Raw genomic sequence first — 14,240 nt, 5'->3', positions numbered from 1 at the left:
ATTCGGTTTTTTTTTTTCATGTATATCATAATGGTGTTGAAATATTCCTATGATAATTCTCGCTTTCGATTGTTCACACAGCACGCACAAATAGCCCTCGTCCCATTTGACGTTTACCCGATCGAACAGTGCTAAGAGGATCCTCTGGCCTTCCGGACCAAACGGTCACGAGTGCGTACTACACATCAAAATTAATACGAGACCAGCAAATCCTGATCAGTTGCTGAAAACGGGAATGGACACAATCAACCATTACAAGAACAATAAACAAACAAAGTCGAGAAACCCGAGCAGTAAGCATCCTCAATATGCAAAGATCCTCCTCTGAACAGACTTATGAATCTATTTCTGTTCCTTGCTGGCTTTCGCTTCTTCAGATTTGGCGTTCTGCTGCGGGACTTTCGCTTCTTCAGACGTGGCGTTCTGCTGTGGAACCGGCTGAATTCTTTGGTAAGGGTTCCGAGTCAATGTCTCACCCCTCAGGGCAGCCACATATCGGTCGTTAGTGTCTTCCTTGCGTTGGAGCTCCCCAAGGTATTCTGCTAGCCTCTCTCGGTTCACTTGGCCCATCATCTGGTTCACAAATTCATCAGCTTGGACTCAATCGAGAAAATCTTAATTCTATAATATATATATATATATATATATATATATATATTGAAGAAGGGAACTATTGCCCAGTGAATTAAAGGAGCACTATCGCACGCCAAATAGCACCTAATGAAACTACCAAGAGCTGAGCCACAAAGGATGGGAAGAACACAGCCGGATTGTACAGGGAATAAGGTCCTCAGGGCACCATATGTGAGGACCCTTCCAAGATATACTTGGCAGGACAATAACGACAAGTAGGCGCTAACACACTCACTTCCTAAAGTCCAGAACCTCTACACAAACCAGATCACATTACACATCATCAGTTCACATAATAGAAGATGCTTCAGGAGAATGACCGAAAAATGATATAGAAAGGAGGATGAGTCGTATAGGTAATTCCTAACATGAATCAATCTCACCATGAACTGATGTTAAAAGAGACTTCTACATCCATAGAGCAAGTTTCCATAAAAAAAGCCTAATAACTACGGCAATCCCGTAGATTCTTATAAGTCAGCAAGTAGCTCTGACCATTATCTGTCATCTATTTACATCCATCAACAACATAAGCTAAGTCTAGAGAGTGATTATGTGTCTTTAACTTTCTAAATGCATCATTGATGACGATTCAACCAGTGGAAAACCGGAAAAATAAGCATAAAATTGTCAAAGCATCCAAAGATGTATGAATTCCTAAAACAACTTAGGTTTCTTGCAAATGTTTTTCGTTGTTTTCTTTTTGCCGATAAATCTTCCTTTCACATAGATTCCCAGCTTAAAATAAAACAAATTGAAAGCAACGAACTTTCGAGAGTCCCCACTTAATGTCTCATTTCGACAATGCAGTGGAAAGGTTTTTATTTCGGAAAGTGTCGTGATCTGTATATCATTTCATTCCGTTTCGGCATCGTTCCATTGTACCAAGTGAGCCATAACTAATTTCCTGATCACGCTTCAATAGAGCACAAATAGTTACATTCATCAACCGCAACCAAATCAAAGCAATATAGATCGTTCTATAGCCTGAAATCAGCTGATGATTATAATCGCCTGCAAATCGGAGTAGAACCCTGGCAGCACTTGAAACAGGGGAAGAGCATGTATCAGAGAACCTAAAGCTGGTGTGTTGAATCGTTTCGACATGAATAACAACATCACATGATCCAATTCCACATGACGGCAAATGATCAATCAGGAGGAGGAAAAGGGGCAACGAACCATAGTTTCGGGACGAGCCTTCTTACGGAGCTCGGCCTCGAGCTGCTCGGTGCGGGTGCTGGTGAGCTGCATGACCCCATAGCCGATGATTCCGGGGATGACGCCGCAGACGGTGGCGAAGGCCAAGAAGAACCGCTTCGAATCCCTCGTCCTCCGGACTATCCATCTCCAAGTCTCGCTCTTCTCCCACAGTACCGACATCGCGTCCCTTCCCCTGTCCTCCTCCTTCCCTCTACGTCTTCCCGCCGCTCAGATGACAGACAGACGACAGAAGCGGCCACTCAGTTTTCTACTTCTCTCCTTGCAAGCTATGTGACCCGATTGGTTGGGCTTCAGATGGGCTTGTGGGCCCCCATAACTAAACTGGGCCCACCTTAGTGAAGTTCGGTCCATTTAGGATATCCATGCCCAGCAAGAACCTCATCTTAAAAAAAATCAAAAAAAAAGAGGCAACCGAACAAGAGCGCTTTACTCGTCATTTGTGTTGTTTTTCTTGACCGGCTAATACCCATTTGCGCTCCCAACTTGGGTATGAATTTGATGCACTTTCTCAATTTTTTGTAAATTTCTTGAATTTACTTCAGCTTCCGCCCGAAGAATTCACTCGAAACCAAGACCCGACTCCTCACTGTCGAAGGCCGACTCCTTACCGTCAAAGGCAGGATGACCCGACGAAACTCTAATTGAAGAGCAGGCAATTATCCTGTCCATCCCGATATCATGTAGAACAACCGCTTCTTTGGATTGCGGGACACCATGGGCTATGGAAGGCCTCCACCTACCCTGTTAAGATCTAATTTTGTGGCTTCTCATTGAGGTCACGGATGTTTAATTCGAGGAATTAGCTGCACGATGTTAAGGAAAATATGCCACAAAGTATAGCTGATAAACTGTAATCCTTTGCAGCACAAAGTGATTTTAACTGTGTAGTAATCCTTTGCGGCATCAACCAACAAGGCATCTCGACTCTAATGAACAGCGAAAATACACTAACCATAAAAGTAGAGAACATAGCAAGCAGCCGCAGATACAAAAAAATTGGGCAACTCGGTAAAATCTCCGAAGCTTACGAAATGAGCAGCCTCAGCGAGGATAAGAGTACAGATAAGTACCGAAAGATATCCGGACTTTGAAAGAGATCATGTACACAGAAGACCTGACTGGCCATGACCCTTATTATAACTGCCTCGAGATCCAAACTAATGAAATGGCCCAAGGATGAACAAGCCTCTTACGAAAGGTATCCGAAGCTCCATAGAAATGTTAAACTACATCTGTGATCGGATTCCGTTACAAGATGCTCACCAGTGCCCCACCTCGCGAACTCCTCAATCTCCGAACATATAACAATGTGGTCTGTATAGATAATTTACCTACTGATGCAACGAACTTCTTGGGCAACCAGCACTGGACCGGCCTCTTCCAAAGTCACTTGTATTGCTGAGAAACCTCCCACACGACCTTGTCCATGAATTGGCATTTCTTGTCGAATCCCCACCCAGGATTGCTCTGTATTTTGGAGCTCGTTAGGAAAGTAGTATGGAGATCTATATTATCATTATGTCAAGTATACAGTCACTATTACTGTAATTCTACCCATCTTCGCTCTTCCTCCCTCATTCTGGCTTCCTCGCCTTGATAACTAATTCTCGACTAACTTTTGTGCGCCATTCTGGTTCACTTCTAACTTTCGTTATCTCAAGTATTTGCCTCTGAGCGTTTTAGTTTTTAAGAAGACCCTGGAAAAAGTGCACAAGTTTCACATGCATCTTAACAACTGATTACAGCCCTTTTGGTTACACACCTGGAGAGTGAGGACGGCCCGATCAGCAAATCGCTTAACCGAAGCAGGTGCACTTTGGGGAATGGTTTTTGCGACTCTTTCCAATTCTTGCTGTTGTTGCTTGGCCGTAACCCTGTCCGGTCCACTGTAGTAATCCACGATCTCTTTCATCAATGGGACTTGATCCATCGTTGCCTTCACAACTTCCTGGAAGAACAAGAAATCAGAAATGAATCATAACCGAGGAAAGACCCCATGCAGACACAATTTCCCATCAGAGGCTCCTAATCAGTTGTATTTCCCTTTCAACAATGGTTGATTTAACACTCCCCATGTAAGTGCAGTACTAGCACCAGGCTACCACTCATCCAGGACAATTCTCATAACATTTCACAATGTAATTCCATCCAAAATACCAGTGATAAAAAGTTCATCTCGAGTGACAAAGTACACAGGAGGAGATTTAGTAAGGTTTCAGGAACATGGTAAAGCCAAGGCAAATCGGAATCTTAGAAAAGGGTTCTACCAAGATCTTCAGCTCTTTCGAAAACAAATGCAACAATGCAAAAACCTTCCAGCTATTAAAAATTTGAATGCCAAAAAGAAAGATTACCGAAAATATGGCATGACGGCAAGGGACCTTACCTCCCATTCTTCTTGACTTTCAATTCCCTCATATTTCATCAAGAATGGCTTCATCTTCTCAAGCGCTTCTCTAAGAGGAATAGGCGGTTTTTCATCTATGTCGGGATTGGTACCAAACTCTTCCATCAAGTACTCAGGCTCGAACTCTATCTGCAGCCAGGGATCGGATACAACGAATGATTATTTATCCATAAGCACGAATCCTCATTTTGCAGAAAGTCAAATTCTGAAAGCAGAATTAGAAACAATTTACCAGACAGTTAGTATGGAATGCATCCAAGTGCTGCTCAATGGCGGGAGAAGGCAGGACCCGGTCGCCTATCTCCTCGAATGCTTCGGTAAGCATGTTCATTCTCTCAACCCCCATCCGATTAGCAAACTCCTCCCCATCTGCTTTGTTCCCGAGATAAAGCCCGTCCTCATCCTCTGATCCCTCCTTGGAGTCCTCATTGACAGCATCTCTCTCCCACCTTTCTCTGGAGGCTCCTCCGCGGCCTCCCCGCCCAAATGCACCTCTCCCTTGGCCACGTCCCCGGAACCCTCTCCCTCCCTGGAACCCTGTCCATCTTCCTCTCCCGCCACCGCCTCGTCCACTGACCGTGCTGCCTTCTGGTCCATCACCGGAAAGAATCCCCACAGTCCTCTTAGCTGAATTTCTATGGATAACTCCGGAATGGGCACCTGGCGGCCTTGGCCCAAGGTGGCGGTTCTCTTCTACCGGATGTTCAGGGCCGGGCTGCTGGACAGTTTTACCCCGGCCAGCTCCGGAGAGAGCTGATATTATGCCAGCAGAGATCTTGCGATTCAGACCCTCTTCCTTAGCCTCTGCTGGCGGTTCCGAAATCCCAGCATCAGAGGGGGGCGCCGCCCACTTGGGAGGCCCCTCCTCCTTTTTGAAGAAGATGGGCTTCTTGAAATCCGAGTCCGCAGGGGGCTGCTGGGCTCGGCCGCGTCCTCTTCCAACAGTGGCAACGAAGGAGGAGAACGACGGCAGGGTTGGAGAGGCGGGTGCAGGCCTGCCGCGGCCGTGGCCCAGCCCAGGAGGCGCCGCATCGTCCTCGGGGAAAGGTTTGCCCGGAGCAGGCGCACCCAAGTCGAAGCCAGTAGAGCTTGACTCATCGTCAGGGACCGTGAATTCGAACCGAGCGGGCCCGCCTCGGCCACGGCCTCTTCCGCCGCCGCCGCCGGAGGAAGAAGTCGAGAAGAGAACTAAGGTTTGTCTGGCGGAGGCATTACTGGTGAAGCTGGAGCTGCAATAAGGAAGTCTTCTTCCAATGGTTCCCCTCATTGGCTGAGCAGATCAACTCGCCTGCAACTGTAAGAACATACCGTCCTGGAAGCCGGACGGAGATGGCGGTGGAAATGGGGATTAGGGTTTCTGAACTGTCTCTGGAAGAAGGAAGCAGTTGTTGGGCTTGGGCCTCTTGTTGGGCTTAGAACGACCTTGGCCTCGTTAGCTTAAGTAGGCCCAACTACCCAAAAAATGTCATAAATCTTTTTTATTGCGACAAACTTACTCCCCATTTGGAATCAATTCTCCATTTCCGTTCAATTCAATTGTAAATGAATTATGTTGTTTGGAATGTTCATATATTTAATTGAAGTGAATAGAATAATATTGCTCGAAATTCATTTTCGAATGGGATAATCTATTTACAAAGAAATTTGAGATCCAAAATCAACTGGTAAAAACCAATTGCATCGAATTCTGGTCAAATCATATTGATTTTGGCCCGATTTCAAATCCAACTATAATCTTGTATTTCTTGATCTAATTGTTGTATTTTTTATTATCCAAACAATAAAATTCATTCGAGTTCTTTTTAAATGGATTGAATTTTGACATAAGAGAGGATTCCAAACGAAGTGATAAAGAATTGCCATGAAATTTGAGATCATTTCACATATATCCATGGGCAAGGGAGATTGATGTTGATCATAAACGGACAGAATTTACAAACACAATGCTTAAGCTAAATTCCGATAAGTGCTCGATCGATAATCGAGAGTAGCCAAAGACGGCCTATCTATCACACTACACGAGAAGTCCTACCAAAGATCAAGAGGTATCACTGCTAATCGATAAACCAATGGATAAAATTGTCTGCCATATAGTAAGCAATACAATCGGGAAGTATCTAATAAAGCTCTCACGAGCGGTCATCCTTTTTGCAGAAGACGAACTTTGAGAACCGTTTGCAATCTCACGTCCTGCCGACTTATGGCTACTGCTCTCATCGAGCCCAGCTGCAATGGCAGGAGGAACGGTAGTGTTGTGTGGTCCAATGGATAAAGAATTATGGAGATCCTCCATGTCATAACCTGCAAAAGAGAAAAAGAGTGAAGACTTCTAACTTTTCTTCTGAAATTAGGAGATGCTATAAGTTTCCGAAGCAAGGGAAGAACAATATACTTACAGTCAAAGTTCTTCCATCCAAGAACAAGCTTTTCTCGGTCGAATACTACGCGGTAACCCGTCATGAAGTTCTCTGCACATGGAAAGAAAGGCAGCTGCTTTAGGAGACGAGATTCAGGTTTCAGAAAATCTCATGAAAGATCTTTTTTTATTTTTTTCCTTCTTTTCCCCCTTGCCAAGCAGATCGAGATGTGGTGAATAAATCACTTAAAGCGGAGGACGGGTTCCAATGTGAAATGCTTACGTCCAATTATGTTCATTTCTGCATTCTTGACAACAGCCAGGCAATATACCAGCTCAGTCTGAAAATACGCAGCCATGCATGAGAATAAGCAATAAGGTCATTTACACATCACAAAGGAAAGCACAAAAAGCGATAATCAAAACAAACCTGAGTTGAGATGACTATCAGCGGATCATGTACTTCAAACAGGCTTCCACCTTTCATTGTCAAACTCAAGCTTGGAATCAAACTGGAATTTGCATCAGGACTGCTCATTGAAGCAAAAGAAAGAAGACTTTCAGATTCAGAGCAGGTGACATCAGAGGAATGTGGAAACATTGCATATCATCACCTCATATCATAGCAATACTCGAAAGGAATCCTCGAATCAGGCGGGCGCTGCCTATCTTGGACTTGGGAGTGGAACTGCAACGAATGAAATACTTCATTATCCCTTATACTGAACGTGGCATTAGTTTTTGCATTGCATAAACGAGTAGAGTAACTGCAGGGTTCATCAAGGCAAGTGCTTACGCCTTTCACGAGTCTTGAATAGAGAGGATCTACCATGTACGTAAAAGAGGTTCCAGAATCAAACAGAGCACTGATATTAACATCAATCATTGTCATGCCCACACGAATTTGCGTCACGCTTATGTTATATGTTGGACTGCAAGACATTAACTTTAATTAGATAAGCTGCAGCAGTAACCAAAAAAGATCTTCCATTGGATTAACAAATTTGTAAGAAAGTATGGTCATGGGAATTCAAATTAAGCACTTACTGCAACGGATTAAAATTAAAGGGGGTCTCATCCTGGTCAATGCTGCCCTTGTCCCCAAAGTTAATCCTCCCAACTCCATCACGCCCGAAGCACATTGAGAAAGAATCAGCCATGAAACCTTCCCGGGACAGAATGCTGGGAACTGATATCTGCTCCATCCCAAGGCCAAATAAACCATTGGGGGCTGCAACATCTAGGAATGAACCAGTCTGCACCTGTCCACAACTGCACATATCGTATCATTTTCATCTCAAATTATATGACAAAATGTAGTGCAGTTAAAGAGGTAGTGCAAAATGAAGGATGTTAAATGATGACTGGTTGTTTTTATCGGACAATAAACTATAGTTTTACAAATTTGATTGGACCGAGACCCTTGGCCGACCCATTTCATGTTAAACTCGATAAGCAGATGAAGCATTGAACAAGCTCTTTGCTCAGAACGGGTACAAACTGCGCCTTTTTCTTCATTTATCAAAGCTACAACTTTTAGATGGACTCAACTCACCCAAACATTATGTATGCTTCGACAGATTCCCGATGACTGCCCTCTGTTGTCAAATGAAGGACGTCTTCCACTAGAACCCCAGATGTCGAGGTTTCGGCCGATACATATGAGACTGTGTAGGGGCAACTGCTTGATGTTCCAAGGCACTTATCACGGTGTAAGCACAGACTGCTGCTACAAGTGACTCTTTTGCTCGTGGACGATCCTTCCGGCTTGTACGTGCTAAGCACAAAATCCTGCACAAACAATAATTGGAGAAGTTTATCGTAATGTTTAAACACAAGCATAATCCTTGTACGAGTTACATTATAATTTCCCGAACTGAAAGCTTCAAGTGAAACTAGCTCTATCGTCATTTTCCAGTTTAAAGTTCAAAGCAAAGTTAGATGGCAGATAACAGAATTAAAATGATATAAAGAACATTACAAAAGCAGAAGTCGAGGTTTCAGTAGGAGCGCATCTGCTGCAATCGCAGGGGACCCAGAAGAGATCACTCCCAGTGTCAAGTGCCACCAAGAACTTCGTTCCCGGCGTCCCCAGTTGCACCGTGGTGTAATGTAGACTGCACAGAGTCCCCAGAGGAAACCGGAACGAACAATAATTAGGCGCCGAGGAAGACAATAATCACAAACTGGCACTTCAATTAAGCAACATAACATGCTACTCCCGACAAATAGCAGCCATGTTATTAGAAGAACATAAACCCCATTAGGGAAGAAACCTATCTTAATTGATCAATCAATCGATCAAAGGTCCCAAAAACGGCAAGAAAAGAAAACGGTGGCAATGCTTATTGAAAATGACCGTACAATCCGAGGGAGTTCATCTTAATTGTCGAGTTGCCGTCAGAGAATGCGAGCGGCGAGTCGATCTCCGCCAGCCCACGGCCACGAAATGCCCGGTCACGGCGGGCGAGCTCCGCGTAGTACTCGTAGCTCCCCTTCTCGGGCCAAGCTGGAGACAGCTTCCCAGCTGACTGGGACCACCGCCTGACTGGGTCGGAGAAGCGGTGGTGCATCTCGAAGCTGAAGATGCGGCCACGGCAGCCCCCCAAACCCCAGCCCAAGAGGCTCAGGACGACCAGAACGGCGGCGGCGGCCGTGAAGAAGGGAGGCCGCATTGTAGCGGTCGTTGGGGTGGCGGAAATCTGAGATCTTGAGAGGGTTTGGTGAGTTCTTGCTTCGGGGAGTGAATGATTGGGGAGGAGGAGTGGGCTCCACCGCCGTTTGCTTTGCCCTCCGGGCAGTTGAAATGCGTTTGAAAAGGCGGGACTTTGGTCGGTAATCTATTTGCCATTTAGTCCTTGTATAAAGTTTGGTATTCAGTTTAGTCCCTGTAGACTCGTACAGGGTACACTGTAGAGTGAAGACCAGATGGACGGGCTGTCAAAATCGAATTTCTAGTTAGAATTGGCGCAGGGTCCATAAAAATGAAACATAAAATCGACACGTAGAATCGTAAGTTTTAATAAAATATAAAATATAGTGTTTGAAAATATTTATACATATTTTATTAATAATAACGTTATTTTAACTATAAAGAAAAAAAAGACCTTATTTTAAGTTTAACTGAGGATTCAAATATTCTTATAAATATCCTACAAAGCAAACTAAACATTGTCTCGATATAATTTCGAAATGTCAAATTTGCATAGAAAAGTGAAATCTTCCTAAATTGCATGAGCCATAGTTCTTAGTGAATTGTAAAAATTAATTAATTTGTCATAAATTGGATTAAAAATAACAATATATTAGCTTACTCTTTATTAGCAGATTCAAGTTTCTACTATGTACTAGATAAACTCGCATTTTTATATGCGCCTATCAAATTTAAGTTCTATAGCAAGAAGATTCGCCACAAAAAATAAATAATAAAAAAATCATAAATTTATAAGAATCAGAATCAAATTTTTGACAGCAATAGAAAAAGTGACAACTCATATGAACTCCCTCAGGAATTTGACGGTTCGAAGGGCAAAACAAAGAGTCATTCAAGCTTGGAGGACCAGTTTGGATGAATGACCATGGAAGCATAATCCCAAATTCAGGTTTTATGTCATTGATTTGAGTATCTTGAACGGCTCCTTGTAATTTTGAAATTTTTAAAACAAGTTAAGATATCTATCTTTATCATAAAAATCATACGCCGCATTCTCATCCAAGAGGTCCCCAGAGACCCACCAACAAACTAGTCATAACGAAATCTCGCCATGTTGGGTCTAAGCCACTAGGAGGCTTACTGCCGGACAGATCTGGCCTCAATTGCGCATTTTTTGAGGTCTTGCTGGACACTACTGAACCAACCATGGCCCTCATCGACGAATGGGCAGCTTGACCTCACAAGGTCCACAAGGTGCATCTACTGACAAAGTCGAGTTCAATTAACGAGACGAACCGGCAGCATCAATGTACTGAACCATGCAAGAAGAGGAGCCATTGAGTAAAATTATTGGAGCAGGAGGACATATTTTTTGAGGGAAAGAAACAATGCTGGTGGTTAGGAAGTCCAGGGGTTTGGTGGGGGGTTAATTCTCAGTTCCTTCTTCGAATAATTCTCAGCTCCTTCTTCGAAAAAATATTGGAAGGGTCAATCAATTAAAATGTTTATAAATGAGAATTCATGACCCAAGAAATTCACTTTCAGACATACTGATTTGATATTACACAATCAAGTCACTGTATCAACCTTACAAAAGTGGCCACCACCAAATATTTGGTCCTCGGGGCTACCACCATTGTTCTGTCGTGTCCAAACCTTACAGAAGTTAACTCTGTAAAAGCCATTAAATTGGCATTCATGGCCAAATAGATGGGAGGAATCTTATCTAAATAAACATCTTCAGTTCTATTCCCTCCAGCAATAGATCAAGCTCACCACCAAAACAAACAAGGCAACAAACCGAATCCGATTGATTACACATTATCAACTGCACCACGAGCAGCAGCCGTGAACTATGCAGCTGATTCCGATAACTATAACAACTCAAGAAGATCGTGTTTTAACATTCTGATACGGTAAATATAAAACAGAACTCGGCATATAAAGAGAAACAAGCAAAAAGCCATAACGGACCAAAATTTTGTACATCCGACTGTCGATCTCAGTTATCAGCACAGTAACCCACAGCAGCAACAGTATGAGCTTATAAGTTTTAAGCCATGTACATTAAAGAGCCTAGTGGGAAAGCTATTAATATTGCTATATAAGTGAGTGGAAAACCATCAGTATACTCCACCTTTGGTGCAAAAGACTCGAAACTGGACGGAAGGAACAATACAAAATACAACCAATTTGTGCTGCGAATTCCGTTCCATTCTGTTTCCATCCCTTCGTACCAGAAGTGACATGAAATTAATTCTGTCAGGTGATTTACAAAAACGGTCGCAGTCACAGGTCCCTTCTGCATAATGGGCAAGAACCATGCCGAAGTAGCCACTTATCAATGCAAGGTATGTGGAACAGGTGATGGCACTGGGGCAAGCTTCGAGCTGTCTCCCCGAGCTGAAAGTCCTGAAACGCAAATATTTCAAGTTTGGTGAATTTCCAATAGATTATAACGCATCCAGTAAGATTTAAGGTGGAAAATAACCAAGAATTCAAGGCCAAGTACAACCTAGAAACTTTCCCAATTTTTTGTGTCTGCTGTATCCAAGAAGCCAGAAAGGAAAAGCATTTCAAACATATCTGCAGCAGATGAAATAAAAACTGGGAAAGGATTCTCCATAGCAAAACGGATGCTAAACGCCTACCTGAAGGCACACCGAACAAGATACTTTCTCCCCCGAAGCATCAACATTGTTACTGTTGGTGATTGTAACCTTAGGTATCTTATCAAGCAGATTTCCAGGCAACCCTTTGGCACCACCTGTATCAAAGATGTTCTGGAAATCCTCGAACCGTGGCTCAACAGCACTCATCTGATTGATTACATAAAGACAGTTATTTCAGTTCTGTTCTCTTTGTTTTCTTTTGGCTGTTCTTAAACTTACAAATGTCCAGTTTCGAAGGTTACCTGACTCTGCACTGCACTTAGCATAGCAGGACCAATTCGCTCACGAACCAGCCTCCCACTTAAAAGGCTTGCTATGACATCGATCTGCATTTTCAGGAAATATAAAATTTAAAAACCAAAAAACAAAGCAAAATAACAGGTTAAGTCATCTCTTGGAGGACTCAAAAGCGCAGGTATTTTGTTCTGCTTTCCGATAACTAAAATATGAATGACACTACACATCTATCCCACACATGAGTGTCTTAACATCGAGTCTTCCACATCAGTACCTACAACAAATCTAGCTAAATGACTGAGATACTCACCAAATACAGAAGACACCGAATTCCTGATTCATCCGATTGCCAGAGGAGAAGAGAATATTCGAAGACCTCAATCGAGAAAACAGCTCCAGAAATGGCACCCACAGCAGCCCCTCGAATAAATCCACTCTCCGTCTCCTGCCCGATTAAGGCCCCCGTCATAGCTCCTAATAACGTTCCAACTGCAAGGAAACAGAACAATGTCTCAAATCTTTCGCATCACAAATCCACAGGAACCACAGGGAACCGATCACACTTCCAGCCGCATACAATCTCCAGGATAAAGCACTCAACTTTCTATCTACCAGAATAGTTCCCTGAGCTAACATCAGACAAAACCCACCAATTCAATCCTTCTGTCTTTTCCCCAATGTGCAAACAGCAGGAAACATCATCATCATTCACGTGAATCTCAATGCCCAGTAACCGTCAAACAAGAATATTGCAGCAGGGACCAATCTTGAACAGAAGTAAAGAAGAACAGGGATCAATAACAAGACAAGCATTTGACCCGGCAAGGAAAATGGGGGGTGAACAGAAGGGAATACCCAGGGCAAAAAAGAAGGTGAGGATCGCAGAGAAGATGTTCCCAATAACCACAGACACCGCGGCACTGCACATTTCCTTGACCCTGTCGACCAAATTCCCCACCACAAATGTCACGGGCAAGCTGAATCGAGCTGGGTTCTCATAGACTTCCATCAACCCCACCTTGGAGTCCGTAACGAATTAGATGATTCTATCAAAATGGGCTGTCTTCCTCGGTCCCCAAGTGGTCCTCCGGGTTGTTAAAGATCGTTCCTTTCAAGATTATATAAGATTTATGTAAGCTTAGCGCCTAAGAGAAGATGAACATGGAGGGAGAGAGAGAGAGAGAGAGAGAGAGAGAGCGAGGCGGAGAGGATCGATGATCAACCTACTCGCATTTAAAGCCATTGTTTTTCTTTGAAGGTACAACAATCCTTGTTTTCCTTCGAATGCGTGCTCTTGGTTTTCGCCTTTCCTGTGACATGTCTGTCTGTGGGTGTTGGAGGATCAAGAAGACAAATTAATTAATTATTTAATTAAATTAAATTAATTTCGGCTTATCAATTGTACGAAATTTTCTTGGCTTTCATTGTCAAGAGCACGATAAAGGACAGATTGTATGTAATCTGTCCATAGAATTGATCCCCCAGCCGATGTTTTCCACCACCCATCACTCATTTTTCTTCGTGCCCAATAACTTATGAGCTAAGGAAACGACTTATAAGAGCTAATTTTCGGGATGTAAAAGAGGACGCCGAGCGCTGTAAAACGACAATAAGCAGGAATTAGAGGGGATAGAATGACATACAAATTACATTTACCAGAAATTATCTTACCACCTTCGCATTAAATGGATTAAATTTCTTAGAAGTATTTGATTCCACATGTGAATATTTCCATCTCGGTGACCTTAACTTATACTATATACGGGTTTGAAGTTACTGAATTATAAGGGTAGTTCACGAAACAATGATAATGAATCTGATCTAAACACCTATAACAAATTCAATTTATTTTCAATCTTACGATACCTATCATGTTCGGCTATGTCTTGTTATCCACTCGATACAAGAAAGGCTAATCATTAGCTTAACTTCAGGAGTTGAGTAAGTTCATCAATTTTTTCTTTCTTCCACCTTTTTCTTCAGCTAAAAATTGATTGATTAATGTCACTCTTTTCTGGCAAAATATTGATTCATACGACTGATTATGTCAGTTATTAC

At 43.0% G+C, this 14,240-nt stretch overlaps 4 protein-coding genes across 6 annotated transcripts; all 4 read right to left on the bottom strand.

The window, feature by feature from the left end:
• Nucleotides 1-69: 69 nt before the first annotated feature.
• LOC116200766 lies at nt 70-2,092 on the bottom strand. Its single transcript, XM_031531659.1, has 2 exons — nt 1,816-2,092; nt 70-573 (listed from the first exon to the last, which is right to left on the bottom strand). Exons 1-2 carry the CDS (start codon nt 2,014-2,016, stop codon nt 343-345), a joined length of 432 nt encoding a protein of 143 aa, XP_031387519.1. The 5' UTR covers nt 2,017-2,092; the 3' UTR covers nt 70-342.
• A 690-nt stretch (nt 2,093-2,782) lies between these two features.
• On the bottom strand, nt 2,783-5,623 carry LOC116200765 (translation initiation factor IF-2). Its single transcript, XM_031531657.1, has 4 exons — nt 4,497-5,623; nt 4,244-4,393; nt 3,620-3,805; nt 2,783-3,324 (listed from the first exon to the last, which is right to left on the bottom strand). Exons 1-4 carry the CDS (start codon nt 5,529-5,531, stop codon nt 3,244-3,246), a joined length of 1,452 nt encoding a protein of 483 aa, XP_031387517.1. The 5' UTR covers nt 5,532-5,623; the 3' UTR covers nt 2,783-3,243.
• A 497-nt stretch (nt 5,624-6,120) lies between these two features.
• LOC116200764 (aspartyl protease family protein 1) lies at nt 6,121-9,413 on the bottom strand. 2 transcript variants are annotated; one of them, XM_031531656.1, is made up of 10 exons: nt 8,985-9,412; nt 8,602-8,737; nt 8,176-8,411; nt 7,668-7,892; nt 7,417-7,552; nt 7,235-7,308; nt 7,051-7,150; nt 6,904-6,961; nt 6,661-6,732; nt 6,121-6,565 (listed from the first exon to the last, which is right to left on the bottom strand). In XM_031531656.1, exons 1-10 carry the CDS (start codon nt 9,293-9,295, stop codon nt 6,303-6,305), a joined length of 1,611 nt encoding a protein of 536 aa, XP_031387516.1. In that variant the 5' UTR covers nt 9,296-9,412; the 3' UTR covers nt 6,121-6,302. The 2 variants fall into 2 exon arrangements, with proteins under 2 accessions (XP_031387516.1, XP_031387515.1); XM_031531655.1 differs by having other exon boundaries at nt 7,235-7,552; nt 8,985-9,413.
• A 1,772-nt stretch (nt 9,414-11,185) lies between these two features.
• On the bottom strand, nt 11,186-13,541 carry LOC116201898 (NEP1-interacting protein 2-like). 2 transcript variants are annotated; one of them, XM_031533350.1, is made up of 6 exons: nt 13,406-13,541; nt 13,038-13,290; nt 12,493-12,671; nt 12,188-12,271; nt 11,925-12,092; nt 11,186-11,685 (listed from the first exon to the last, which is right to left on the bottom strand). In XM_031533350.1, exons 2-6 carry the CDS (start codon nt 13,189-13,191, stop codon nt 11,563-11,565), a joined length of 708 nt encoding a protein of 235 aa, XP_031389210.1. In that variant the 5' UTR covers nt 13,192-13,290; nt 13,406-13,541; the 3' UTR covers nt 11,186-11,562. The 2 variants fall into 2 exon arrangements, with proteins under 2 accessions (XP_031389210.1, XP_031389211.1); XM_031533351.1 differs by having other exon boundaries at nt 13,410-13,536.
• Nucleotides 13,542-14,240: the final 699 nt, after the last annotated feature.

Source organism: Punica granatum, chromosome 3 (assembly GCF_007655135.1).
Source record: "Punica granatum isolate Tunisia-2019 chromosome 3, ASM765513v2, whole genome shotgun sequence".
In the NCBI taxonomy this organism is placed as follows: Eukaryota; Viridiplantae; Streptophyta; class Magnoliopsida; order Myrtales; family Lythraceae; genus Punica; species Punica granatum.
Note: the sequence above shows the minus strand (reverse complement) of the source record. Positions and strands in the feature narration are given on the sequence as shown.